This window comes from Phalacrocorax carbo, chromosome 3 (assembly GCF_963921805.1).
Source record: "Phalacrocorax carbo chromosome 3, bPhaCar2.1, whole genome shotgun sequence".
NCBI classification, from domain to species: Eukaryota; Metazoa; Chordata; class Aves; order Suliformes; family Phalacrocoracidae; genus Phalacrocorax; species Phalacrocorax carbo.
In genome coordinates this window covers 48207545-48235426 of record NC_087515.1, presented here as the reverse complement: position 1 = coordinate 48235426, position 27882 = coordinate 48207545, and the positions used below count along the sequence as shown (strand labels likewise).

General features: G+C 37.5%; 1 protein-coding gene across 8 annotated transcripts in view; it reads right to left on the bottom strand.

The window, feature by feature from the left end:
• Positions 1–27882, bottom strand: part of USP34 (ubiquitin specific peptidase 34) — a 140078-nt gene that overhangs the window by 6449 nt on the left and 105747 nt on the right. For 7 of the 8 annotated variants that reach the window (XM_064446827.1, XM_064446825.1, XM_064446829.1 and 4 more), the window contains 24 exons: positions 27286–27364; positions 25715–25768; positions 25524–25619; positions 23898–23962; positions 23728–23803; positions 23578–23625; positions 22792–22857; positions 21230–21310; positions 19905–19990; positions 18527–18695; positions 18368–18442; positions 17663–17814; positions 17197–17245; positions 16987–17091; positions 16819–16863; positions 15261–15365; positions 10861–11008; positions 9213–9847; positions 7574–7731; positions 6270–6348; positions 2730–2856; positions 2299–2406; positions 1111–1215; positions 861–985 (listed from right to left, as the gene is read on the bottom strand). In XM_064446827.1, the coding sequence (XP_064302897.1) occupies positions 861–985; positions 1111–1215; positions 2299–2406; positions 2730–2856; positions 6270–6348; positions 7574–7731; positions 9213–9847; positions 10861–11008; positions 15261–15365; positions 16819–16863; positions 16987–17091; positions 17197–17245; positions 17663–17814; positions 18368–18442; positions 18527–18695; positions 19905–19990; positions 21230–21310; positions 22792–22857; positions 23578–23625; positions 23728–23803; positions 23898–23962; positions 25524–25619; positions 25715–25768; positions 27286–27364 (2836 nt within the window). The remainder of the gene's footprint in view (positions 1–860; positions 986–1110; positions 1216–2298; positions 2407–2729; positions 2857–6269; positions 6349–7573; positions 7732–9212; positions 9848–10860; positions 11009–15260; positions 15366–16818; positions 16864–16986; positions 17092–17196; positions 17246–17662; positions 17815–18367; positions 18443–18526; positions 18696–19904; positions 19991–21229; positions 21311–22791; positions 22858–23577; positions 23626–23727; positions 23804–23897; positions 23963–25523; positions 25620–25714; positions 25769–27285; positions 27365–27882) is intronic. The other variant, XM_064446831.1, reaches the window with a different exon arrangement.

The window sequence follows — 27882 nt, the reverse complement described above, 5'->3', positions numbered from 1 at the left end:
ATATTCCTTTTAGGGTGGGATTCACCTTACCTGACTTTAGCTATCTAAAATCTAGTCATTTCTGTATTCCCTGCAGTCAATGGAGAGAGACAGACTCCTCCAGAGGAAGAGTCACCTCATCCGGACTCCGGTGTCTAGGAGAGGGGAAGGAGGTAACTATTTATTCTCCTTCCGTGAGTAACTATTTATCACTGTAAACCACTGAAAGAGCTGGACGCTGACCTTTTAGATAGGCAAAGTTACGTGAGCTGAATCCCACCATTGCTGCAACTGTGATCATGGGAGGTGGCAAGTGACTACGAAGTAGCCCCACCGAAGCTGGCATCCTGCCAGGAAGCCCACAGAAGGGAAAATGGAAAGTGAAAGACTTAAAGCCCTATACGGTATTTCAGGTACTGGTATTTTACACAAACAAATAGTAGATTATGCCTCAGTCCCAGTGGAACAGACTCTAGTGAAACCTGGAGGATCTACTCAGCTGCCTGGTAACAAATCTTAACATACTCTGAAACCCGTCTGGACAATCCCTGGGCAGTTCCTGAATTGTCTTTGTAAATGCCACAAACAGATTGGAAGATTATCAAAATGCGTGCTATGGGTTGGGTTTTTTTCCTGAACACAAGGTTCAAACCCTTATCACGCCTAGAATATGAAGCTGTGTATCACCAAGGGCAGGGAAATGGCGCTTCTGGAGTGCACATCTAGAATGGAGTATATGAGGACAACACATCTTGAAGAAGAATTATGCTTTGTTTACAAAGAAAACGTAGATGCGTTATGCTACCGGATTCTTACAGTACTTTTATCCAAAGGGAAAACAATAGAGAAATAGCTATTTATAAGACCGTATGTTGACATACCTTGCTGGCTTCCACCATGGTAGGCAAGAGGCACATATTAAGTTCAGGACGTGGAGGACGAATATTGCTTTTTCCTCCTATTAATTTCAAATTTTCACGACATGGAAAATAAGGTCCAAGAGACACTGTAGTATAAGTTAGGACAAAATAGGGATATATTAAAAAGGTCAATATTTGACAGCAACAAGGAACACGATAGAGTAAAAACAGCATAAGAGAACTTCAAAAATACAATCGCTGAAATACCTACTTGGAATATTACTGTGGTGGTATGTACAATGATTGTGCTGTAGAAATGGAACCAGAGTATGTAGGAAATCATGAGGACTTAAAAGTACAAGCTCCTTGAGGACATCTACAAACAAAAAGTTGTTTTTGCTATTACATATTGTTATTAACAGCAAACAGTTTATCTGCAGGCTCATGCATTTTCAGACTCTTTCTCATACCACTTCTGCTGCACTTAGTGTGCACTGTGGAGGCAGGCTCTACTGGGAGTAGCACGTAAAGTGAGCGAACACCCCTGAGCAGTCAAGATTCCCTTCACCTCTGCCACTGGGAGAAAACCTGCTCAGTGGTCAATCAACCACCAGTGAGAGGGGTGCCAGCTTGGAGGAAGGAGAAGCTCAATAAAATTACCCTCTCGCCGCCGTCTTAAACATAGCAGGTTTGATGCCTGGAAAGTGTCAACCAGCAGCAGTCAGGAGGACAACGAGAAAGGCACTCAAAATAAGGGGAAAACGCACACAAATCACACACAAAAAAAAAAGGTAATTCGGTCACAGTTTTAGGCCTTCATCAGCATGCATAAAAATGCAGGGTATACCCATTAAATAATATTAAAAACTAGACTGGAAAAACTTTTTGAAATAGGCCTTCTAACGCAAGAGAGACACTTATGCATACCGTCTACGCCTACAATTTTAAAAAAAACAAATCCATTCAATTCCACAAGCTATTTAAGCTTTCCTTTTATTATTATACCTTCCAGTAATGGATCACAAAAACAAACACCCAAAGCTGTTATTCAGACTAACTTGGCCACCGTGTGCCTTTCTGAGTGGAGCGGCACTTACTCTTTGTTAATGTAAGGTTTGGGATTTGAATCTAAACTCGCTGACACCTGAATTCAGGAGTTACTCCTTAATCACCCCCCTTATCGGGGGCAAATAGGTCTCTCACCACGAAGGCCGACTTTCTGGGCACACAGCCTGCATGCCTAGGGAAGCAGGAATATTATTTTTAACCTGACGAAAACAGTATTATTTAGAATAGGAACAATGGCAATATCACCGTATTGACAACAGCGATACAAATAATCCCAGCCTACCGAGTGCCAAGGAAGCATTCGCGCTTGCAAAAATGGAATTCAAGTTTCAGAGCAGGTAACTGTGCAGAATGGGTCCTTCCTGAGTGAGGTTACACGGCTATGACTTACCAATACAAGCGTTTCTAAGTTCCGGAGGACTATAGGAATTTAGCAGAGTTAAGAGCTTATGGGCAAATTCGATTCGCTCCTGCCACTGAATGAGAGCTTGCTTCACATCTGCAAATGCAAAAACCATAGAAATCTGTTCAGTTAATTTCTTAAGAGCTCATTAAATAAAGCATAGAATTTTACTGCTGAAGAATCTCTTTTTAATCAAACAATCTAGAAACACTGTTAACTCTCACTGGTGTACTGCTGTTAAATTTACTTAATCTAGTTTCATATTATGTCAATAGTAAGTAATAACTTAATAATCATATGTCCTACTGGATGGGAAATTTTTAAACACACATAATAAGTGAGATAAACCGCTTGGTTTTGGGCCACAAAAATTAATTAACAGACCACAGGCATAATCCTTTAAAAAGTTATAATCAAACCTTTTCTTTGAAGATATGGACGTGTTGACTTAAGAACCGAAAGGAAAATAGACAGAAGCTCTACCAGGTCTCCAGTCACATGGCAAGCTGTGGCCTCATGGTACATCATGTGCAATGTGTTAAAGGACTATAAAGAAAAAAAAGGCCAAAATTTTAGGTTACCAAATAACACGGTTGTTATCCTTTCCATTTCTATCCTACAAACACCACTTTTTACCTGTATTTTGTACTCAAACAAGAGGTATCAAAATATACTGTGCCAGATGTCATCACCAAATTACTCAAAGATGACATTTAAAAAGATAATAGATCTGTAAACAAAATTAGTGTATTTATTAAAAGAGTTAAAAAACTCTTAGGTTTTTTTGGGGGGGCGGTGGGGCAGGGGAAAGGGACAGAAAGAGAGAAGGAAAGAGAGCAAACAAACGAACAACCCAGTATCTTTTATAACGACCAAGTGTAACTGTGGACCTGTTCCCTGTTACCAGAACCAGATGTCCAACATGCAGCCTTGTACGGGAGGTTAAAATGAAACTTGCCCTTGGCCACAAGGCTGATTTTTGCTCTTCTAACCTAACCCAAAAACTAGAGTAGCATTAAATTTTTCTCCTGCACGTGCTGGGGGGAGCGGGGGGGGCTGAATTTGTAAAATTTATTACGAGAACCCCTCTATAAGCTGCCACCACCCATCTCAACTCAAGAAACCAGCATTTTTGTGAGCACGTCCAGTGCACCTTAGAGAGAGACATTTAAACACAGCCTTAATTTGTTTTCAATGCAAAAGCTTTCTGTTAGTGGCTCAGTAGAATGACAAAGTTTTCACACATCACATTTATCTAAAACCCAATAAGCGTAATTTGAGACACAGTGCTTTTTGGTATCTGTAATCCCAACCTTTCTGTGCCAACATACAAAGTGATACTAGAGATGCACAGAGACAGACATGGGTATGTGAATTTGGGGAAAACCTCTAAGATTGATATAGAAGCTAGTCATTTTTCAAAATGCTGCTTAAGGACGTCTGCTATATGACTGTACATCAGATTAATGACTTCTTTTATAACTAAAATACCTTCTAGGCATCAGTGATTTACAGAAATATTGGGAGGGAAAAGCAACTAATTTCTGAACTGCGAAAATTCTAGCACAAGATGTAAGAAGAGCTATTTAATCTGCCAGGATATTTTGAAGATAAAGGAACAGTAACGTCATTCCCTATAATGAAAAATCTTGATATGCCATTTTTATATTATAGTGAAGATAAAAGATACGTGGCCAACTCTGCTAATGGAAAACTTTTCTGGGTGTGACAACTCCTTGAGGCAGTGTTTTTCATCACACAAAACCCTTCCAGCAAACAAGTGAAAATACAAGGCCTTGTAATTTCAAGCCGTGAAGCAACTCAGTGAAAACTTAAGCATTAGTTGTGTCTAACTTCTAGCAATGTTTTACACAGGATAAATTGCATCATGTATTACACATCCTTTATAAACTTGATTACACGTTGTCAGCATGGATCAGGGTTAACTAAACTGTTGAACAAATTCTTTTTATACATATGTGCCGATGTACCTTAGTCTACTTAGGAGTTTCCTGTATGAATAAAGCTCTAGCTCAGTTCCTACCTTTTTAGCCCAAGTTTATGGAATGCAAGGTCACTAACTATAGTTAATCAAAAGGCTTACATTTATAACAAGCTCATGAAAACTCAATTTTCAAACAGTACTGCAGCGTCTTAATTTTATTTTCCTAGCTGATTTTGTAATTTCAGCTTTTTCTGTCACACTTTGTCCTAGTAAATACAAACTAATGACATAAAAAAGAGAATTTTGTATATAAACCATATAAAAAGGGTTGGAATCAACCTCAAAGCATTGGCTAGTCCATCCACATGCCTTAAGGCAGGATAACTGTCTTTATATCCTCGACAGATGTTTGTTCAAAGTTCTCCTGACAACTTCCAGTTGTGCTGGCTGACACCTTCTGAAGCAATCAACTCCAATATACCCTTTGCTGCACAGCTACAACTACCTTCTACCCACTTGTCTTGCGCCATGGATTTTTACCAGTTTATTATACCCCACTCCCCCACCCCAAATACACCATTCTACACACGCCAAGAATGAACTGCATTTCAGTTTTACACTTTCACCAACGCATCCAGACAATCTTGATTTTTATCTTTGCTCTCAGAAGGACCTAGCGTCCTTCCCCATTTTGCATGGCCAGTATATTTAACAAGTGAGCATTCTCGTCAATCAACTCAATAACAGAAGCATTGAATAGAATCCAAGACCACAGCCATCTTAAGAGGGAAAAAGATAAACATTGTACGTGCCCTTTTTCAGTCTTCTTGTATCTCGCTCATCTTACAAAAAGTAGCCACTAACAGGTCAGAGCTCTTTCAGCAGTGTCTTATAGACATCACTGCAGGCCAGGACAAGTGGATCTCTAGAGCAAAACCGTTGGCGGGCAGGGCCTTCACATCCAAACTGCGCCCATTTCAGGGCAGCGTTATTTGGTCTTTTTTTTTTCCTATTTTGAACTAACTCTGGTTCAGTCTCACACACCAAATACCCGCTTACAACTGGAATACGCTACGTGTGCTCAAGAAAGGCGTTTTAGGTTTAGTTTCATCAGGAGGAAATATAGATTGTGTGTTCTTAGACCACTCTTTCTTGCAAACAAAAGCACAGTAGGTAGGAAAGATAGGGAGAACTGCCTCAGGAGTGCCTCAAAGAAGTGTCCAGAGATGTAATTCGCAACTGCATCTGAGTATCCTTTAAGTTGTTTCTATATTTTAACCTGTTGCCTTGACACTCCATAACTAGTAATAACGGTGGGACTGTGCTCAGCCATTTACTCACAGTTGATCTGTAATAAAGAGAATGACACCAAAAAAGCATAAACTCACTCCTCACAACACAAGCTGTTGGTGGCTCACCCTCTGTCTTAGAATCAGGCAAGCATATTCCTGATCCTTTTGCTACTAAAGAAATATTAAAGACAACAGAGGGAGCACCTATGTGAAGAAAGCCAAGACTTACTTCGTACTACTCACGCTCTCTCTTGCTAGTTGCAACTTTTTCTGTAGACCTCATTTACTCTCCATGACAAACCTAAGAGCAAGTGTTATCTATCCTTGATATATAAGATGATACATCACCCTTTTACTTCTTCATCATCTCTGCTGTTTAAGCTACAGCCTTTTATAGTTAATCTTAACAAATCACTGCTATCAACTAACCGGTTACCTTCATCCTGTATTAAGATTTGTATTGCCTTAAATTTACTCACTTAACCTCCTATGTTAGTGTTTTGGACATGCAAAATGTCTGGTAAATCGTTTTTGTCCTTCCTATGATCCTCAAGATTTCAAGTTTTTTTGTGTATGCCAGTACTTAATCAACATATTTCTTATCTTTATTTCAAATGATGCCATATGAAAGCAATTTAAAGCAAACGCATTGCCAGGAAGGAAGCAGTGACTTGATAAGAGTGCAAGGTGTTTGATTATAATCAAATAACAAAGTTATTTACCTCAGTCATCAGAATCAATCCTCTATTAAACACAACAAGAAGTCTGTCTTCATCAGATTCTAATAATATTCTGAAGGCACTAGGAAAAAAAATCCAAACACTGAGAACACTGAAAAGTACATTATTGTCTTTTCAAAATTCATACAAATGCTTAAAATTGTTATGCTTGCGCTATACTTGGGAAAATAATCACACAAGAACAAAGAAACCCCAGAAGAAGATAATGATTCTGTTCTTTTTTTTCTCCCTACTTTTTCATTTAAAAATGCCTCTGATGTCAACTTCCTTTATGTCAACTTTAAACAACCTTTAAAGAGATCTTTCCCAAATAATGTCTGCCAAAACACTAAAAAGAGGAAAACAATGTACATCAAAAGACAGAAGTTTATGCTTGTCAAATGACATTTAAACAGATTCACTTAAGCCTATGTTTGGACTTTTCAACATATAACAACATTTCTACCAGAACATCATCTGCTTACAGCAGAATAGAAAATAAACGATGGTGCATAACTGATGACCCATTCCTCTCCACACAGCGATTCTTCTTGAGCATTTGGGAGAATCTGGCTGTGCTCTTGGAGAGGTGACTGTGTGCCACCCCTGCAAGTACCACAGGTCAGTTGCCCCTTCCACAAGAGCTTTTCAATGCACCAACAGTTGCATTTACAGCCCCAACACCTGACCTACACCCACAAGCAATTTACAGGTGTTCTGAAAATACCCAAGCAACAGTTCCAGATGTACTACTAGGATAGAATAGAAATAAAAAACTATTTGAAGTTATGATATGATAAAGCTCTGTCCCCCAGGCACGATTTCTAAAAAGCACTTCTGCCCAAAAATAACCAACATCAACAACACCAGCTGCAATTACTGCTTTGCCCACCTAGACTAATCGTGGTAAGCTGAGAATGGACTTTCAGCTTAAATGCTGAATTAGGACATCGATTGACTTTGTTTTAGTTTCTTCCACCAATGCAGTTTTCTCATGGTGCTTCTTTTTGAACCCTAACAATACTTATCTTGGTTTACACCTGTTTATTTTAAATTACTTGCTTAGTTTCTGAATCTTCAGCTGATGAAATGTTCTAAAATAAATTATATTGGCAAACAATGGATTTCGGGGAAAAAAGTTATAATTGAAACTTTCTGTTTGCTTTCTTCTGAATAACAGTATCCCCAAAACTTCTCCAAAAAGACTATCAGAGTAAGAACATGAATTTTTATTGTACTTCACATTCGGCAAAATACAGTTCTTATTCAAGCAGGATTGGATTATTCCACTACAACTTCACTACTACCTTATTAAAGTAGTCCAACAAGACCGTCCGTCCAAGCAGCGCAGGTAACAGCTTATGGTTGTTTTCTTAAATTGCTTTATGTCTTCTATCTCTTCCTCTCTCATGTCTGGCCTCTGAGCTACAAACAGTTGCATGAGGTTAAATAGCTCTTCTACTGCCTAAAACACACAAAAATATTAGGTTAGAGTAATCTCTCTCAGTATGTTATGGTTTGTAACTTATTTCTATTACTTGTTGTGTATTACTACTAAGTAACTAAATAGCTACAAAGTAACACATAGAACACACACGTAAGCAAATTTAGATGGGAATACATTTTTAAGCATTACAACAAAGTTATAAAATCAGCAGACAACATTTTAACCTTAAAGAACCCTTTAGTTGTAATAATTTAAAATTCTGCCACAGAGCTTGTGGATATTTCTGATCTATCTTGAACAGAGCTTGCTTTTAGCCTTTACTATTTACTGTGTGGATTAGGACACATAGGTTTGAGATAACCCTTCTGAAGCTTAAATGGATGTTTTGACGTTTCCTAACAGTGCAGCTCATTGCTGCATACACGCACACACGTGTATATATATAAGACTCTGAAATCCTGATCCATGTGACCAAACTTCCCAGCTTTCCTCAAGGAGTGTAGGGGCTCATCTACACAGTGCCCTGGGTATGTTCATTCTCTGATGACGTTATTACATTCTAAGAAAGAGAATTCAGAAAGCTAAAACTCGCTGAAGCCCCATATGCACAGGAAACACGAAGGGCAGTGGAGTAACTAAAGTCCCCAGCAAGACAATCTGAGACTTCCGAGGCGAGACGCAGACAAGAGAAGCAGCTGGAATACTTCCAGGACTGTCAGGGTATAAATTTACTCTGTGAGCTAAACTAGACAGAAGCTCAACACACAAGATTACATGCACCCTCCTCCACGTAGTGAAGAAAATCTTTGTATCCTTTCTGTCCTCATACACCTAACAAAAGACCTCAAAGCAATGTTCACTGAGTAATCGTACGGAAATGCATATTTTGCCCCTTAAAAACTCTGCTTTTTCACTGTTACACGTGGACTATTTTAACTAGTATCTACTCTCTACTGCAAGCATCATAATGTTGTAGAGATAACGTGACTCCCAGCGTCAGGTACCCTTGCAAAGGGTACGAAAGCATTACCCAGGCGAACCCCAGGCCATCCTCTGTTCAAGTGCGATGGGCTGAATCTTGACCCTATTCCAGAAACCAAAAGCAAAGAAGAAACTCACTGGAAATTTCTACAACTTAGTGTCTTACAATGCAACACGCTTTCTCGAGACCACCATTAAAGGCTATTCCTTGTTTCTTGTGACTACGCTGGCGTACAGAATATTAAAGAACAGTGGAAATGCCAGTGTCTGCCTCCAGAAAAAAACCCATCTGCTCTCCAACTGCTACACAGTAAGGAAGGAAATCAAAAACAAACCCCTCACAAAGTACAGTTGTTGGACCTACACACACTCTAATTACTTACTCCCAGAAATCAAAATACAATACTTTCACCACTGGATACATTAAATAAGTCTTTCCATCGCTTTCATTAAGAGATGTTCAGTAAGAGAGGAAACACTAGCAAGGAAATGGTATTTTTTGGTCTCAGTCTACTTACCCCTGGGTACTGACTGGCATGTGGCGTGAGATTCTTAAAGGCCCACTGGATATTCTGGTGAGAAGCCAACTGCCTGGTGAACGCAGGGGACTGCTCACAGCAGAGGCGCAGGATGCCGTAGTAGGCAGGCAGCATCCCGCGGTTAAAGAGCACCACATCCTGATCATCATGGTCTGCGAGGATGTAATTGAAGGCAATGTTCTTTGTCACCACAGGATTCTGTACAATAAGGCGAACGTTCTCTGGACAGTCAACACACACATTGTACCAAAAAGACAGCAGAGCCTGTTTATTGTGGTTGGTGGCTATAGCTGGCTCGGAAAGTTTAGGCTGGAAAAGGTTCCATAAATCCATGAAGTAAGTAGAAAACATGAGTTTTTCAGTTTTTGAGATCAAACAGTATGTCATGAAACTGAAGTAGGGCACAAGTTTTGTAGTGCCGTGAACAGCAGCATCAACGTATAGCTTAGCTCTTGAGAGAAGGCCAAGAAGCACATTGTAGACTTGATGAAGAACTACTGTAGTATCTGGACTGAGCGGCAGATCACGCGTAGGTATGTGCAAAGAGCGAGTTGATCGGAACATCTGACGGAAGGAATTGCTTGGAATAAGCGACACCAAGAGATAGGCTGCAGCTTCAAATAAAAACAGATCTGTTACACCTTTGAAAAATGACACACATACCGAACAGTCATTTAATCAGAAGCTAAATTACATTGCGTGTTCCATTTACAGATTTCAAAGCATTTTACAGAATCTGGTATTACTATATTCACTCTGGAGATGAAAAAAAGAAAAACAATCAGAGTGGATGAGATTATTAGCATGTTACAAGTGGTGCTGAGATTTGCTTTCAGGCCTCTTCACCCTATATTCCTACCTGCTGCTTGCTTCTAACTATTGCAACGCAATGCATCCCATCACAGAAACACAGACATAGACGTTATCTATGACTAAATTGCATACTGCTTGATCAAAATGTCACTACCTCTTTAGAGATGTTTACAACTGGAGTCTTTCAAAGCCACACCTCCAGTTTCCATCTCACTCAAGCAGAGAAAATGTATTAAAGTTGGGTGTGGCCTGTTACCATGGACTCTCCTTTATGTAAGAATTTAGACATGGGAAAGGCTAAAAGCATGATCTTGGCAAGGGCCTGGTAGCGTGACTCCTGGCAGGACAAACTAGAACACCAGGACACCCCAGATTTGGGGAGAAGCACAGGCTTTGTGATCCACAAGTTCAAAGGACTCAACTAAAGATTACTCTGTGATGGGTGAAAAAAGAACACGTACTACTCCTACTGACAGTGCAACCATGTGATGGAAACTATTAAGAACTTCTTGGATTATTTCTTTTTATTCTTTGGGTTTTCCTGGATCTTGCAGATTAACCACATAAGGTAAAGAACCTACTAATGTATCGTTCAAGTTACAAAATCAAAGCGTGGTTTTTCAAAAACCAGGAAGCATGTCTCAATGAGGTGCCACAGTTGTATTACTATTTTAAAATACAGCAATCCTAAAATAATTACAAAAGGAAGAAAAGGCAAGCACAAAAGCATGTATTTCTTTTGTGATGGGAACACCACATACGTAGTAGCTTGCTACAACAGAAGAATAATTTTCTTCAGTTTAAATGAACTTACAAGTTCTCACTCTAGGATAGTTGTGTGCCAGAAGAAAACGTTCAACCCAGTTTTCCATATTTTGCAGCACCCAACTGTGAGCTAATTTGTTTCGAGGTGTTTGCACAGCCAACCAATCCAGGCACTGAGATGGGTTGTATTCAATGACCTGAAAGAGTGGAAAAATCAAAAAGAATACATTAACCTTGATACTATGTACCAATTGTATTAAAAACCCCTAAAAGTAACTATTAAGACTTAAAAAATATTTTCTTCAAAATCACACAGGGCTATCAAAGCACCTACAAGACTGGGGTGCTCTGGCAGGCAAGGAAAACCCTTATTAAAATTTCACTGTTTGTGCTTCTAAATCTTGTTCAGAGCTTTTGAAAGTTCAGCCTAAGGGCAGTAAGTTACTCTACATACCCCTTCTGTGTATTTTGAGATACTTGAGAATTGAAATGTTAAGGATTAGAAAACTGAACAGTCTTGTCTTTATAAAGATTTTTTTTTTTATTAAATAGCTAACACAAAACCTTAATGCTGAATAAGTATTTTTATAAAAGTTATATCAATGGAACATAAATGGTATGCAAATATGTTCACATAGCTTCATGCTGAGGGTAAAAACTGTTTTCAAAAACTGTTTTCTATTTACCTTGAGGTCCAGGTGCCCACACAAGCAAAAAGGAACTCTAAGGAATCACAGGCAGTAACTGAACTGCTGAAGCTGTTCCCAACTACTCCAGCCTGAACAAAGTGCTTTGGCTGGAACTCAGGACAAAAAGGAAAGTTTACAACCTTTGGAAGAAGGGGCAGATAACTCAGGAGGACTACTAGGAAGTCATGAAGTTATGCAGGGAGAAAATTAGAAAGGCCAAAGCCAAATAGCACCTAATCTGGCTACTGCTGTAAAAGACAATAAAAAAATGTTTCTATGAATACATTAGCAAGAAAAGGAGGGCTAAGAAGAATCTCCATCCTTTGTTAGATATGGGGAGAAACATAGTGGCAAAGATGAGGAAAAGGGTGAGGTACTCAATGCCTTCTTTGCCTCAGTCTTTAATAGTCAGACCAGTTGTTCTCAGGGTACCCAGCCCCCTGAGCTGGAATGCAGGGATGGGGAGCAAAATGAAGCCCCCATAATCCAAGGAAATGGTTAGTAACCTGTTACACCACTTAGACACACAGAAGTCTACGGGGCCAGATGGGATCCACCCAAGAGTACTGAGGGAGCTGGCAGAAGTGCTCACCAAGCCACTTTCCATCATTGATCAGCAGTCCTGGCTAACCAGGGAGGCACCAATTGACCAGAGGTTAGCAAATGTGATGTCCACCTACAACAAGGGCTGGAAGGAGGATCCAGGGAACTACAGGCCTGTCAGCCTGACCTCGGTGCTGGGGAAGGTTATGGAGCAGATCATCTTGAGTGCCATCATGTGGCACATACAGGACACCCAGATGATCAGGCCCAGTCAGCAGGGGTTTATGAAAGGCAGGTCCTGCTTGACTAATCTGATCTCTTTCTATGACAAGATGACCTGCTTAGTGGATGAGGGAAAGGCTGTGGATGTCATCTATCTGGACTTTAGTAAAGCCTTTGGCACTGTTTCCCACAGCATCCTCCTGGAGAAACTGGCTGCTCAGGGCTTGGACAGGTGTACTCTTCCCTGGGTAAAAAACTGGCTGGATGGCCGAGCCCAGAGGGTTGTGGTGAATGGAGCTAAATCCAGTTGGCAGCTGGTCACAAGTGGGGTTCCCCAGGGCTCAGTTTTAGGGCCACTCTTGTTTAATATCTTTATCAATGATCTGGATGAGGGGATTGAGTGCACCCTCATTAAGTTTGCAGACAACACCAAGTTGGGCGGCAGTGTTGATCTGCTTGAGGGTAGAAAGGCTCTGCAGAGGGACCTGGGCAGGCTGGATCGATGGGCTGAGGCCAACTGCATGAGGTTTAACAGGGCTAAGTGCCGGGTCCTGCACTTAGGTCACAACAACGCTCTACAGGCTTGGGGAAGAGTGGCTGGAAAGCTGCCTAGCAGAGAAGGATCTGGGGGTGTTGGTTGACAGCTGGCTGAACACAACCCAGCAGCGTGCCCGGGTGGCCAAGGTGGCCAACAACATCCTGGCTTGTATCAGGAATAGTGTGGCTAGCAGGAGTAGGGAAGTGATGGTGCCCCTGTACTCAGCACTGGTGAGGCTGCACCTTGAATATTGTGTTCAGTTTTGGGCCCCTCAGTACAAGAAGGACATTGAGATGCTGGAGAGTGTCTAGAGAAGGGCAACAAAGCTGGTGAAGGGCCTAGAGAGCAAGTCTTATGAGGAGAGGTTGAGGGAACTGGGGTTGTTTAGCCTGGAGAAGAGGAGGCTGAGAGGAGACCTTATCTCCCTCTACAACTACCTGAAAGGAGATTGTAGTGAGGTGGGGGTTTGTCTCTTCTCCCAGTCACTAGTGATAGAATGAGAGGAAACGGCCTCCACCTGCACCAGGGGAGATTTAGATTGGATATTAGGAAGAATTTCTTCACCAAAAGGGCTGTCAAGCACTGGAACAGGCTGCCCGGAGAGGTGGTTGAGTCACCCATCCCTGGAGGTATTTAAAAGATGTGTAGATGTGGTGCTTAGGGACATGTTTAATGGTGGCCTTTACTGCTGGGTTAATGGCTGGACTTGATCTTAAAGGTCTTTTCCAACCTAAACGATTCTAGGATTCTGTGATTCTAATCCACCTGAAGGACACAAGCAGCTGACATTACCAAAACTCTGGTTATAAAATCTTAATCTCCATTTAAAAATAAGTACATTAAGTACAACCTTCTCCCTTTTTTTTAGAAATTACAAACTGCTCTGTCAAGTTTCCTTAATAATAGCTGGAGGGTATCTCCAAGAAAGAGACTATCATTGTTCACTGTCTTCATCACTCAATGACTTTTTAATGACTTCTAGAAACTGGAGTGGCTGCAAAAGTACGTTCTGTACCCTAAATCTGTCTATGCATTAGCCATGGGGCCTCTCATCTCTGCCTACACAATTTCTACCTCTAGACCTGTGTCAGCATGGTAAGGATAATAATGCTGGCAATGCCAGAGACTGAACTGATGACTTCTACTGCTAAAAGCTTGGCCTTCCAACAGAAATCTGTCATTGACATGCTTCCTCTGTAGGTTCAGTTTGTGTACTGAGAATAAGGAGGGAAATAAAAAAGAGGATTGCTTAACAAATTACATACATAAACTTTGTGGATGATGACTGAAGCCTGAAGTGCATGTACTCTGTACCACAACTTGTGTATTATCAAAAACTCTCTTGGAACGGTTTCCTTATCGCTGAGAGAAATTTATCACCTACCACTCACCCATAATAAAGAAAGCAGCTAAATGTAATGCTTGACCTTGAGATGCGCTGTTTGAACTCTCTTTACCTGAGGTACAGCAGTTACAGCTAATTCATATTCAGCCTAGACACCTAACAAACACTTGTTACACACTTTCCCAGATTACCTAGTGGTTCCTATCCTGTAACTGCTCCTAACCAGGAGTAAAATACTTTTGATCGGGAATCCATATTGTACCCCACAGTGCTCCAGTGGGTAAGACAGGTTTGTGTTTGACCAGAGGTCTCAATTCTGCACAGGAATAATCTTTTAGAAACCCCAGCCCCACTTTTTAGAGTATTAAAGGGAATGAGTGTTCAACAGCTTGTCCTCAGCAGTCTTCATGCTGGACACACTGTTCTTAGTTATAAAGACAGAACTCAAACAGCAGTTAGCTGAAGTGAAAGCTTTAATTCCTCATCTATTGCTTAGATCAAGAAATTTATCCCTGTGCAACTTGGTTAAGGAGTCTCTTTCTCACTTTAGAAAAGTGAGCAAGAATGGTCCTGCACCACAGCAATTATCCACTAGATTCAATGTAGCAGTGTTTTATGGGTTAAAAATGTTAGAGAGTGTTTTAAGACTTTTTGTTAAAGAGAACAAAGAAGGTCAAACGAATATTCAAAGAACCAGTCCATAATGGGCAAAAACCCCTTAACAAACGATGGGCCTTGAAACGTTTTACAGTCCTTGCAAAAGGGTAACTGAGAAAAATAAGTGGGTTTTGCCTAGGAGAAGCATTCTAGACCCTTATTATGAATCAATTAATCTGCCATTAAACTAAAATTTACAGTTTTAACTGAAATACCAGTTAACCAGAATGCTGTTAAAATAACATCACAAGTTAGAGCAGAATTTAAGTGTCTATTAGCTGTTGCTGTTTATTTGGAAGAGAAATTTTTTAAAAATCATTTTAAAAAAATTAATGTCATTAAAAAAAATTAATTGATGCAACAAGGATGACAATTAAATGTAAAACCTTTTCACAGACTAGAAGAATGAACAAGAGAAAGACAATTTAGCTTCTGTTTTCTTTTACATATTGTACCTCCCATATCCTCTGCAGAATGTAAGAAGCAAAGGGTGGCATTCCTGGGGGTCCACCAGCAAATTCCATTAGCATGGTCAGCAATTTGAAAAAAGGATTGGCTGCCTGTAATGCATAAGAATAAAAACAGCCATTTTGATCTATTTCATTTCATCCATTATTTTTTTCAGAGACTTAAACCCCCAAACATTTGCATAAAAATATATTTCTATGAACTTCTGACATGAACGTTTATATTACTTTTAATCCCTTATTATTTAATCTGTAAATAATCCCCATATATATATAGACCTTAATTCTACTGTATCCAGGTAAAGAGTATCCAGATACAGAGTATCTGTATCCAGATACAGCAGAATTACCCCACTTTTTATAGCGAGTGCAAAGCAACATGATCATACTAGATAGGATCAGTCTAGTAGAAATATATAGTTACAAAGAAATAACTGTACACATTGTCTGGCACAGTCAGACATTATTCTGAACAAGGGTGTGAGGGGGGTGCAGAAATCAAGCTGTACAGTCTTGAAGAATTCACCAATTTATCCTGGTTTACGTACTTGGAAGATTTCGCTGTCTCAGATAAGCTATTATTTTTATGTATTTGCAGAACATGAAACATGGATCCTGAAAAGTTTATCCAAAAGCATCGCATTTTGAGGATTTACACTGATCATTATTATTGGCATACTGTTTTCCTCCAAAACCACCAACATTTCTACTCTAACATATTGGATCTAACATCAATTTTTTTTTTGAGTTTGCCAAGACTCACTGAGCTTTTAAAAATGCTTCCATAAAGTGGTTACTACTATTATAATATATTTTGTACCTCACCAAAAAACCTCTCTGGTGTGTATGTATATGTGCAAAGCAAAAAAAGCATAAAAATGTAGCAAATATTAGCATGACAGGAGGGAAGTAACTGTCATCTGATAGTGCCCATTCTATCACACAAAGCAAAGCTGTCATGAGAATGATTTAGTACGTGCTTCTTTTCCAGCCATGATCATGCCTCCTCTGTTAGACATGCCCTCAATTTTTCCTGATTATTTTTTCTTTTTTGACAGCAGGGTACAAGAACGTCCTTGTGTGAGCATACACTTCTCCACTCTGCATATATGTGGAATCCATTTGGAACTTGCAGTATTTTTGTTGTTACTAGGGCAGGCATTTATTCTCACCGAGAAACGTGTTTGCATGCACAGAACTGCAAAATAGTGCCCCAAAACTTGAACAACCAGACAATAATTACATATCTCCACTTATTCTAGCATACACGTTTTATTGTTACCAATTTTTTTTTTAATTCATATAGGTGGAGAATCTAGAAATATGTTACTTGGCTTTGAATAAAACTTTCATATTAAACTGCATACCAGATTTCTGCTTTAGAAAACTTAACATACAGTGCAGTTAGACTTCATTTAATATCACAAAAACTTCCATGGATCATCTTCCATGCAAGATTTTTGATTAGCAAAGGACTATTTAAGTAATTTAAAACAGAAAAATATTAATACAAATTATTTAATATACAGGTAGTATGTTTACATACCTCAGGAGTCAACTTTGCTATAGATGTGAAAAGCATGGACACAATCTTAAAAACAAAACAAACAAAACTCACTTAGACTTGTGCTTATTCAGTTAAAATAATAAAAATCACCCCATTACACTTATTAGATAAGATTAGCAACAAATAGCTATAGTTTCTGACACTTACATGTTCTGCGAGTCGATTATTGTACCGACACAAACTGAAAATGAGATTGCAAGTTTGCCTGATGTTGATACCGTCACGGATATGTTGAAACAAAAAAGGAAAACCCTGCAAGAAATAATAAGATATTAGTACACTGTCTGCAATTACATGTGTGCACATATGTATGTGCATTATTTTTGAGGCTTATACAGTCATATTTAAATGAATTACCTTTCCTCCTGTTAATGCTGCCATGTCGTTTTGTGACAAAGTCAAATGCCTAAAATACAGAAACACCTTTACTATTTTACTTCAGAGGTTATTAAGGAAGGTTAAGGGGAAATACAGGACTGAGTGTTAGTTCATGTTCTTAAATATCACAATGTACAAGAGAAAATAAAGGTATTGACATAAAGCTGAACAAAAATAATAAATATTTTGTACTTAGGCCAAATAAAAAAAAGAAATCCAAATATGGTCAACTGAACATGTTCAAGGATTTACTCTGTGTCTTTTGTTTGGTCAACAATGACAAAACATTTATCTTTTAAATGGTTAAAATATAATGGGCTCATATATGAGCTCATTTGTGCTGTTAAAAAAGCACACAAAAGAGAAACCCCAAACCCATAAAATCTCTAATGCCTTTCTAACTAGCTTGGATTAGAATTTACTTTGGTTTTTTAGAAGGTCTTGCCTTTCTGAGCGAGACTGTTCAACTAGAAGAGCAATTAGGGCAATCATCTTTTCAAGTGCAGCAGGCCTGTATTTTTCTTCTGCTAAAGAGAGTATATCTTCCTCTTCCTCCTCTTCTTCCCCTTCTTCCTCAGAAAGTACTTCAACCTGTGGCTGAAGGAAAAAAAAAAAAAACAAAACCAAAACTTCCCTGTGGACATTTTAAGCCATAATTTCGAAGAGCCTGTACGTGGTTTTGCATGTATTCTGTCCTTTCTTTTATTCAAAACAACTTAATAAACTTGCATGAATCAAACGAGGTAAATATCGAATAACTTGATTTTCATGGTGAAGCATCGATTTTGCATAAGCTACATTGTATTTACAAATGCAAAAGCCAACTGGCTGAAGTCACTAAATAGCAAGTAAATTTAAAAGCCCAATTTGTACAGTAGAAGTAAGCCATTGCATGACAAGGGCAATGTCAATTGCTTCTACTTAATATCTATTTCTATACTAAATAGAAAACTCTGGTTTATAGCATAGCCAATCCAGCATCCTTTTTTAATATTGTATCCACTTAAAATCGAAAAAAATTTTAAAAAATTGTTTGAGCGAAGCAATTTTAATTTAACAGCTGAAAGATAGTGCTGTGTCTCTTGAACCAATGATCACATATGTAAAACATGAAAGACCAGTTCTCATTCACAAAATAATTCAAACTTACATTTTCAGGTCCTTTAGTTCCCATGTAGAAATGGACCATAGTGGATATGGCTTGCAGCGAAAGCAGGAACTGGCTCTGAAATATGCAGATATTGAATTACTTGAAAATACATACATGCATATACATACCCAATTCTCAAAACTACCAGGCTATACTTACTTCCTCTTCTCCCATTTTGGCAAATTCATAAAGAAAGGCAAAGTATTCCGTGAGATGTTTACTGTGAGGCTTAACACCATGCTCCATAATTGACAAGAGTGTCTTCACAAAGCGTGTTACACAAGAGCGACTGCCGATGTCTTCCACAGGACCGTCCATGTCATCCGAACTGAAAACAAAATCCAACTTAGACATTTCACACAATACATGGAACATAAAATCATCTTGAACCAGTCCAAAAAAATATTCAGAAAAATTTAGAGTTTTCTACTCTGTCCTACTATCATACTCAGATCCCTAACATTTTCTCTTATGCCAAGTATAGCCTGGGTAACAACGTGGCTTAAAGTAAGGTAGCATCCGTCACTCAAAATGTTGAAAGGTTAATAAAAGAGTATTCTCAGTCAGGAAAAGAATTCTTAAAAAAACCACCTTCTTAAAATTATCTTCTTGATTTGCATGTCTAATTTCCCAAGTTTCAAGAAAGAATGCTGTTATAGCTAATTTTACTGTGGAATTAAGGAAAGGCAGTCTCCTAAACACATACACAGGATCCTGACAAGGCAGAAAAACATGCACTTTCAACCTTAGTCATCTACTGAAAGTTGGATCTTGTCACTGAACAAAACAAGTGACAGAGTCTTTTAAAGTAAGGCTTCGAGAGAAAATTAAATTCTATTTTTTGCCATGAAAACGTATCTTCATGGTCTGAATTTTTTTATGGCAGTATAGTTATTACAAAATCAGCTGGTTTTGCTCTGGAAAAACGTTATTATCAGGATCACAAGCTTGAACCAAGAGATGAAAGAAAAACCAGTTTCTTCTCCTCATTATGTATCAAAAAGAATAAATATTTCACAATTGGAGACAAAGTGACAGTTTTCTTGATAATTGTTTTGTTCTGCTAATCTAATGGTTTTTTTTCTACTTTTTGACAAAAACTGTGATTTAGATATATGACACGACTGGACTCATCTCCAAATTCTTTTACTGGAGGTACAAATTAAAATTTGCACCTATCTGCCTTTAGATCCAATTTATAATCAGATTCTCATGCGTAAGTAGTGAGATTTACACTTGCAGCATATTACTGGCAGTGAAAAGAAAGACTATACTGACAATGTAGTCTAAGGGAACAAATGTTTCAAACAATGTATCTTTAGACTTTTCCAGATCTTTTATCTGGAATGTATCTTTTAGACAGTATGGCTTTTCCAACCATAATAATATTTTAAAGTAGAGCATTTTGGGTGAAATAATAAAAAAATTAAAATAGTATGATCTTAGGTTCACAAGACCACTTTCAATAATTCATCAAACAAAAGTGATTGCTCTAACGCATGTAATAAATTGAAGGTTTCAGGTGTTGTTATTTTACCAGTCTTCCATTCCTGGCTGGAGGTAAAGATGTGCATGCACTGGTCTCAGCCTCTGTATCACATGAATACACAAACGCTGGAACATCTGCAAATGCATAAGCAAATGAACTCCACATGTTCATTCTTTTACATATATGTCAATACATATTTTTAAGAAAAGAATATTCTGTCTCCAAGTACCACTTCCAGCTCTGTGTGATTTAAAGTTAAAGCTGAGATGAGACGCCCACATTCCATTTCTTAGTGTATTAACACATTGTATTTTAACAGAATAGTTAAACCTGGTTTTATAAACACATCTGATAGAGGAACTTGAAAGCCAGTTTTTAATATTGGTGTGCACAGTACACTACTGAAACATCACTTAAGACAAGACTGCTGCTCATAAACATTACTATTTCTTCAATCTCTACTTTCTGAAATGTTTACATATTTTTAGCAAGGTTTTTTTTGTTTTGCCTCTGGCTATAAGAATTTATGTGAAAACTCTATCTTTAAAGTTCCTTCCATTAATATTTTAGTTCATAAAATGTTAATCAAGGATTAGAGCTTTAACTGAGGTCTTGCATTGAGTTCTCCCACGAAATATATTCCTTTAATAATGGGTTGCATACAGAAACTAGGTGTGGAATATGGAAATATTACTTCAATAATTGGAAAAGTTAAACCAATTGAAGGCTTCAGGTGAGATAAAATAATTGCTAAAGTTTTTACCTGAACGACTTGCAAACAAAGTATACTTATAGGTGAAACTATTAATAGTATTTGTATCTGTGAATATCTAAATGGTACTAATGTAGGGTTTTTTCAATTTTAAACCTTTCCAGAAAAGGGTACAAACGAAGTTTTGCAGCATACCTTTATAAAATTAAATCTATCTACAAAACCCAAAGGCAGAAGTTTAGAAGTGAAGCTTTCTGTTAGGAGTACCGAAAGTACAAAATTTATCATTTTTTTATTTTCTGAATGTGTGTCTCAACGCATTATTGTTGAACCAATTCAGAAGAAAAACATTTTTAATGTGAAGTGTTCGAATTTGTAGAGATCATGTGGGAGTTGTAGAAACCTTAATTTGTATCTGTTGTGACATTCTGTGATCCTAACTGTAAAATTAAGGCACTCTAGTAATATCAATTTTGTTTCAAACAATTATAATCCTCTCATGGCCACATATTTTCTCTAAATTATACGCAAGAATAGAAAAGAATAAGAATTACAGGTATTAATAAAAACTTTCAGAATCATGGGATGCGTCATAATCATTGTCCATGTCTGTTCATGAGTCAAGTAGTCACTTGACTTACAAAGGAACATTTTTTCTTACCTGTCTCACAATCTGATTGGGACACTTTATTAGAATCTGCATTGGCCACCAATCATCATCAGCCATACGATCCAAAAACCACTGCAGAAGATACATACTTTGTTAGTTTTGTTCCAAACTTGTTCTAGTCCAATCTTCTTTTTGCATGATATTAAAGTCTGAAGAGAGATTGATGTTACTATTATTAAGGAATAAGCAAGTATCAATTCAAGGGAAATACGGATCAATAGCAGTAAACATGAATATAAACGTATATCCAGTATCTTCTTATCCCTGTGTTCTGCATGCCGTTATTCCATTATCTGGAAGGACACGCTTATCCTGAAAAGTGATGTCAACAGAATAAAAAAAACGCTTACAAAGAAGCATAAGCTGAAGAATCTTGTAGAATAGGGATAGGCTTAAACAAGAATGTAGTTCATGAATTAGATCCCATTTTAAAATGCAGAAAAGCCTTACTACCTCCAGAAACAGAAAATGTATAGAAATAGCAGAGAATGATTCATTCAAAGTTAGACTCAGCAAATAATACAGCTGAGTGTTCTGACTCGATGAATTTTGTTTTATTTGCAAGGAAATACAGCTTAAAGAATCCAAGTTGTTGTATTTTATTTGTATCTGAGTATCTTTCACTATATTAAATGTCTTCACTCATTTTAAGCACCTTAGGACTATACCATTCTAATGAAACTGTACCACCCAAATACTGAACGTTACATGATAATTTAACAATATAGAATCAATTTATAAAAGAACAATGAATTTAATTCATTTGTACTGAATAAGGTCTAATGCAGGATTCAATATGTAGTGGGGTCCTTGTACATTCAAACTATCACAGAAAGTTTATCACAAATTTCCTTCAGTATTTCAATATTGTTTTCACCAACACCACAGTGAATTCTTTCGTCTGTGGTTTCTCAGTCCCTCTCCACTTTGTCTCAGACTCCCTTCAAGCAGCATCCTAAAAAAATTTCTATTAAAAAACATGCCTCCATTTTTCTCTCCTTCTTCTAGGAGTTTTCAGTCTTTCTACATTGGGTACAAGATCCTCAGCTTCACAAGCAAGGCACTCTATGAATTTGTTTTCAGCTAGTTCTAATATTAGCTGTTCTTTTTCCCCTTCTAAGCTTCTTCACTGCACCTCAGCCTTTTATCTCACTGCTCTCTTCGCTTGGATTCAACACCAGTCCCTGCCACTCTAGTCCTTGAACATTAGACTGTGTTTTCCATTTCTCCTGTGCAATTTCATTTAAACACCTCTTTAATTATGCAAATCCGTAGACAATAATCAAATAAAGAGGCTGTGACACTGTGTGTCTTCTAGTTCAGCGACAAAATGATTTTGGCCTGTGGTCTCACCGTAGGCTTCTGAAAATAAAAGTCAAGTCATTCCCCAGAATCTGCAGTATTCAGAGAGGGTGAATTTCATCTCATAGTGCACAAATATGCCAAATACAGTAGTTCATAGTCCAAAATATTCCAGGGATACGAACCTCCAGGAAAGTTAAACAATATACAGAAAGTTGGTTTGTACTTTGCTGAGTTCCTAAGTCACTTACTTCACAAGCTGCCTGACTGTTATTAAACTGTTTTGTTAACAGTTCAATCCACTGAAGCATTGTAGGCTGTAAAAAGAAATACAGAAAAACTTAAAATAATAAATTGCAACTTAATCTTTAAACATTTCTAAATGGTCAGTTAGATAACTGAATCTTAAGAATGTAGTAACAAACACTAAATGCTTTATAAACTAGTCATATGTTGCTCCTACACAAAAGTAACAGTACATACACTGAAACTAACCAAGTAGTACCTACACATTTGGACTAATTGTCCAATTACACATTATTACATATCTTACTAACCCCAGACAATCTAGAATTAGTAGCATTATACCACCATAGATGAGAAAGAAGCAACATCTGACTGAGAATAAAGATGTTTCAGATAGAACAGAACCTTCTTGTTGTTCATGCTAGTGTTTATAACTTAAATATTCATGAGCGCAAGTGTTGTTCAATGATAAACACTCCCCTCTACATCAGACTTTAAGAAGTGCTTGTTAAGATCCGAATCATCCAGGAATTTTCAAATGAAAAGATCACAAGATCTGTTGCTCTTGATGCATTGCTGAGGCAAAGTAGGCTAAAACCAGAACGTGCATTTTTTCAGTTGTGCAGTGTTTACTATAAATGTATTAAATGACACTCTTTAAACAGTAACTTTGTACCATCTATGGTACTTAATACATCTCTAAATCACACTTTTAAAATTAAGAAGTACAGACATACTTTTCACTATATTCATGCAGTTACTTAACGAGAATTTACAAGTAGATAGAATACCTTTTCCTTTGAATGAATAAATGTCTCTAGTACAAAGGAAGTGCTTAACTGGAAAAAAAAAATATTGCACTGTTAATTACAGAATGCCCAAATTAAAATGTAAACAAGGTAAAATTTAAAATAAGCATGATATACTTTTGAAGTACTTACCTTTGCTGTCATCAAGGAAACTGCTTTTGGATCTGGTAGCGTGCTTGGGATGCTACTACACAACTGCCACATAAACCTAGAGTCAGTAATTTTATTTGTTAATTAAAATAAATAATGAAAATCTGCAAGAAGAAAAGAAGCATTTAATACATTTTTTAAGAAAAACTTACCCAAAATATGTATGTTCAAAAATGTTCTTGTCTTGAAGAAACTGCATGTTATCATGCCATATCCACTGAAGAAAAAATGCTAACATCAGATACAAGAAAGCAGTTTATTTCATAAGCATGATTTTAAGAATATTTAAACGCTTGCCCTGACGTGTTCATACAAACCCAAAATTTTTTCTTATGAAAAATTATTTCTAGAATCATTTTCTTTATTTTAAAGGATTGGTTCAAAGTTGTATTATTCATACTATAGCAAGTATTAGTTTTGCCTGCCAGATGATGGCGGAATCAAGCTCAAAACCTTCTCTTTCTGTGATCTAATTTTTTCAACTCAATTACTTACATTTTTAGGCTTACATTTTGAGAACTGGTCCAACATGTTAAAAAGGACCAAAGTTTAAGACTATATTTTGATGTCTGCAATAGCATAAAATAAGTTCTAAACCCAAAAAAACTCTCTAAACACATAGTTTCACTAATTGAGATCAGTTTGACTTTCTAGCAGCCTAGCTAGTATGTCTAAAGGTTGAAGTTCTGACCCAAAGCCTGATGAGCTCTGTGAACTTTTGATAAATTCCTGAAGAGTAAGATTTGACTCTCCATCAGCCAGAAAAGGATTTCACGTCAGGTCCTCCCATTCCTCTCTCCAAAATGATGTTTTTGACCAAATCTGTTTGTAGCATTTTTCACAAAAAAAACCAGTTTAAAAGTTTAACTCTGATGAAATCTGTTCTTGTTTTTAGGACTGAGAAGGATAAAAAGCATGATCTGATTTGCTGGCTAGGGAAGAAGAGACTTTTTAGGTTAAGAACCTAACGTGACAGATGATAAAGCAATACTTCTGGCCAGGAGGAGCAGGGAAACTGGCTTTCCAGGTGATAAAAAGGGAGAAGAATGTCTTACAAATCCCATATCGGGGATATATCTAGCACAGTGAGATCCCTAGTGAAATACTCCGCTCCTGTGTGCTGCCTCCTCCAGTTCCTCAGACCATACATGGCTTAAATAGTATCTTTATGTAGGTAGCCTGGTATCATTACTGAGGAGAACAGGAAGATGTAGCTGTTACCAATTTTTGTTTCCCCTACCCTTTTTACTAACACCTGGGCTACTCCATGACTACGGAGAGGAAGGGAGCCTTTTCTGACTGATGCTCCCAATCTTAAGTACAAATAACGATGACCTTATATTGCTTTCACTAGGATTTCACAACCCACTAGCAAAAGTGCAAACAGACGCTGGAACTGTTCTCTTACTCTGTCGCCCCTCAAAGCAGTAAGTTGCCGAGGAATGAAGGATGAAAAAAATAGTGGCTCATGAGAATACTTCCTGTAATATTGCAACTGTTCAGAAACTGTTGATAAGCACTCACAAAAACCACTGTTCTACCACTTTTTACAAGTATGAAGCAGAATGATTCAGATATTTGAATTTTAAAAAAAGGAAACGTCTAAAATTTACATACATGTTAATTTACTTCCATCAAACAACAGACATCTAAATTAAAGGATTGTCATCTTATTGATTTAATTTTTTTTTGTTTTCCTATGTTTATTCTGATTCCTGATTTTTTTTAGGATTTCCTATAGTATTTTAAAACCAGTGTTAAAACAAATAAACTTGTACCTCCAGCAATTCTGATGAAACATCAAATTTGTAGTCTTTGCCATTTTCCTCCTCTGGTTCCATCCGTTTATAAAACAGCATGTAAGCACTGTGCGTCTTTAAGAAAAAAACATCTGTATAATTTTTGCTTTGAGAGATAAATCATGAAGGTAGAAATATAATCATATAGCAAGTATTTGGAAGAGAAATACCTTTTCAAAGGAGAAGTCCATAAATTTATCAGTAACAGAATCATAAGTTTTTGTCTGTCAAGAAGAAAGTAAAACCATTAATTACAAGCTTTTTTAATGCCCTGGTATTTGACAGTTTGAGATAAATGTGCAAGCAAAATATTTCATGACATTTGCACAGAGCCTGCTGACAATTTATTTCTTGCTCAAAGTAGTTGTCTTTCTTTTTTTCTTCTACAGTGACCTATTCTGATTTTTCAAAGTTGCTATGCAATATTCTGACCTCTATCTCATACAATTTCCTGTACCATCCATCTCATTGACACCTCTACTTCTTAGGCACCTAAAAGTATTTACCCATTTGCCAAACAAAATAAATTTTTGTTTTATTTCTGCATATTCTCTTTATCAGTCATGAGGATTTTTCTTATTCACAGGACTGTTTTAGTAAGATACTGCATTATTAATAATGTGTTTTATATAATGATAAATAATTATTTTTAAAAGTATCAATTCAAGCATAACCTGAGAATGTTTGTATGTCATTAAACAGTTATTTCTATTAATACTGTGTAAAAATATTCAGACTGATGTCAAAGAGCAGTGGGCTGACCCAAAAGGCAAAGCTGATACTGTAATAAAAAACCTTGCACTACTGAAAGCAAACAAATATCAATTAAAGAAAAGTTATCTTCTTACAATAAAAGGAACAAGAAAAATGATTTAAGCCTGTAGATCCATTAGCTTGAAAATCACTTACTAATACCAGAGCTCAAACTTTCCTGCTGAACAGGAGCATAAGCTGTACACAGATCTGACAAGTGTTTAGTTCGATTCTGTCACCGATGAAAAAGGATCTGACCGCAAGAAGTTCACAGGCCAGAATCTGGAAATTACTGACACAAGGCATAGGCAAAGATCAAAAAGCCCTGTTTTTCCAGAAAAGGCATAAGCTTGAAGTGATTGCTCCTTCAGTCAACAAGCTATCAAAGCCATCAAAAGCTATCAGCCATCCCAACAAAGGTTTCCTAATTAGTTGCACACTCACCTTTTTATAAGCCAATAAATAATGATGATAAAACCCAGAAATAGTAGTGATGAAACACCTCTTCCTTGAGAGACATTGCTAATTCATTTTGATTCACTAGCAATACCTACGCTATTCTTTTGACACCTGTCTTTTAAAACTCTGTAAAAATGTCTGGATTAATAATCACAAATTAAATGATAGTTGGTACAGGGGAAATTAAGACCCTTGTCCTTTATCAGTTTAACTTCTATTCTACAGAAAGTGGAGAAAAACTAGGGAGCTTGCATCACCAGCTTGGAAGCATTCACTCTGCCAAGTCTTTCAGCCCCCAAAGGAGGGGGAGACCCTTTCAAGAGGTCAATGGTGGAATTGCTATCTAGATGAACTAAGATAAAGTATCACCTGCACAACAAAGAAGTTCAATAAAACCCAGCTAACATGTCTCTCATATACACTCACAACAGATGGCAGACCAGAGGTGAATGCTACAGAATCCTTCACAAAAGTCTTCAGATAGATACTGTAATGGTTGAACACAACAAAAATAGAAGTCAAAACTTACAGTCATTTCTCCACCAAAACATTCTGAAGCAAGCTGGGCAGAATCAAACGGTTTTACTTCAGCATCATTGAAAAGATACCTGTAAAACAGTGAGCTTTTGAAACAGCTGCTGTTCTTCTCTAAAGGCAAATAAAGCGTAACGACCACTTGAAATGATTCTTCAGATTTAAGTATTGCTATTAATTTCTAATACCTTGTTTGAATCACAGCAAACTAAAAACTGATCCCAAAAAAGTGGCTTCCTTTCAATAAGATCAGGAAGTCAGCATTTCAACAGTTCTTGGTTTTTCTTTTAATCAAAAGACACCTTACTTTCCCCATTTCTCAGCCTGACTCTGGTACAGATAGGGTTTTAATGCAGCCAAGATGATTTGCCTTGCATTTTGAGTGAAATGGAAATAAAAATTTTAAAAAGGAGAACCATTCCATATAATAGTAGAGCTCCAACTGGAAGGGGATAGAGGAAAGTGGTACACTGCTATGGATTCCCTCTGCAGCAGGGACTGGGCCACCGGTAGGAACCATTTCAAAAATGCTCCAGCTAGCTATTCTAGAGAACAGGAATAGAGGAAATCTTGTCTCCTATTCCATGGCCTC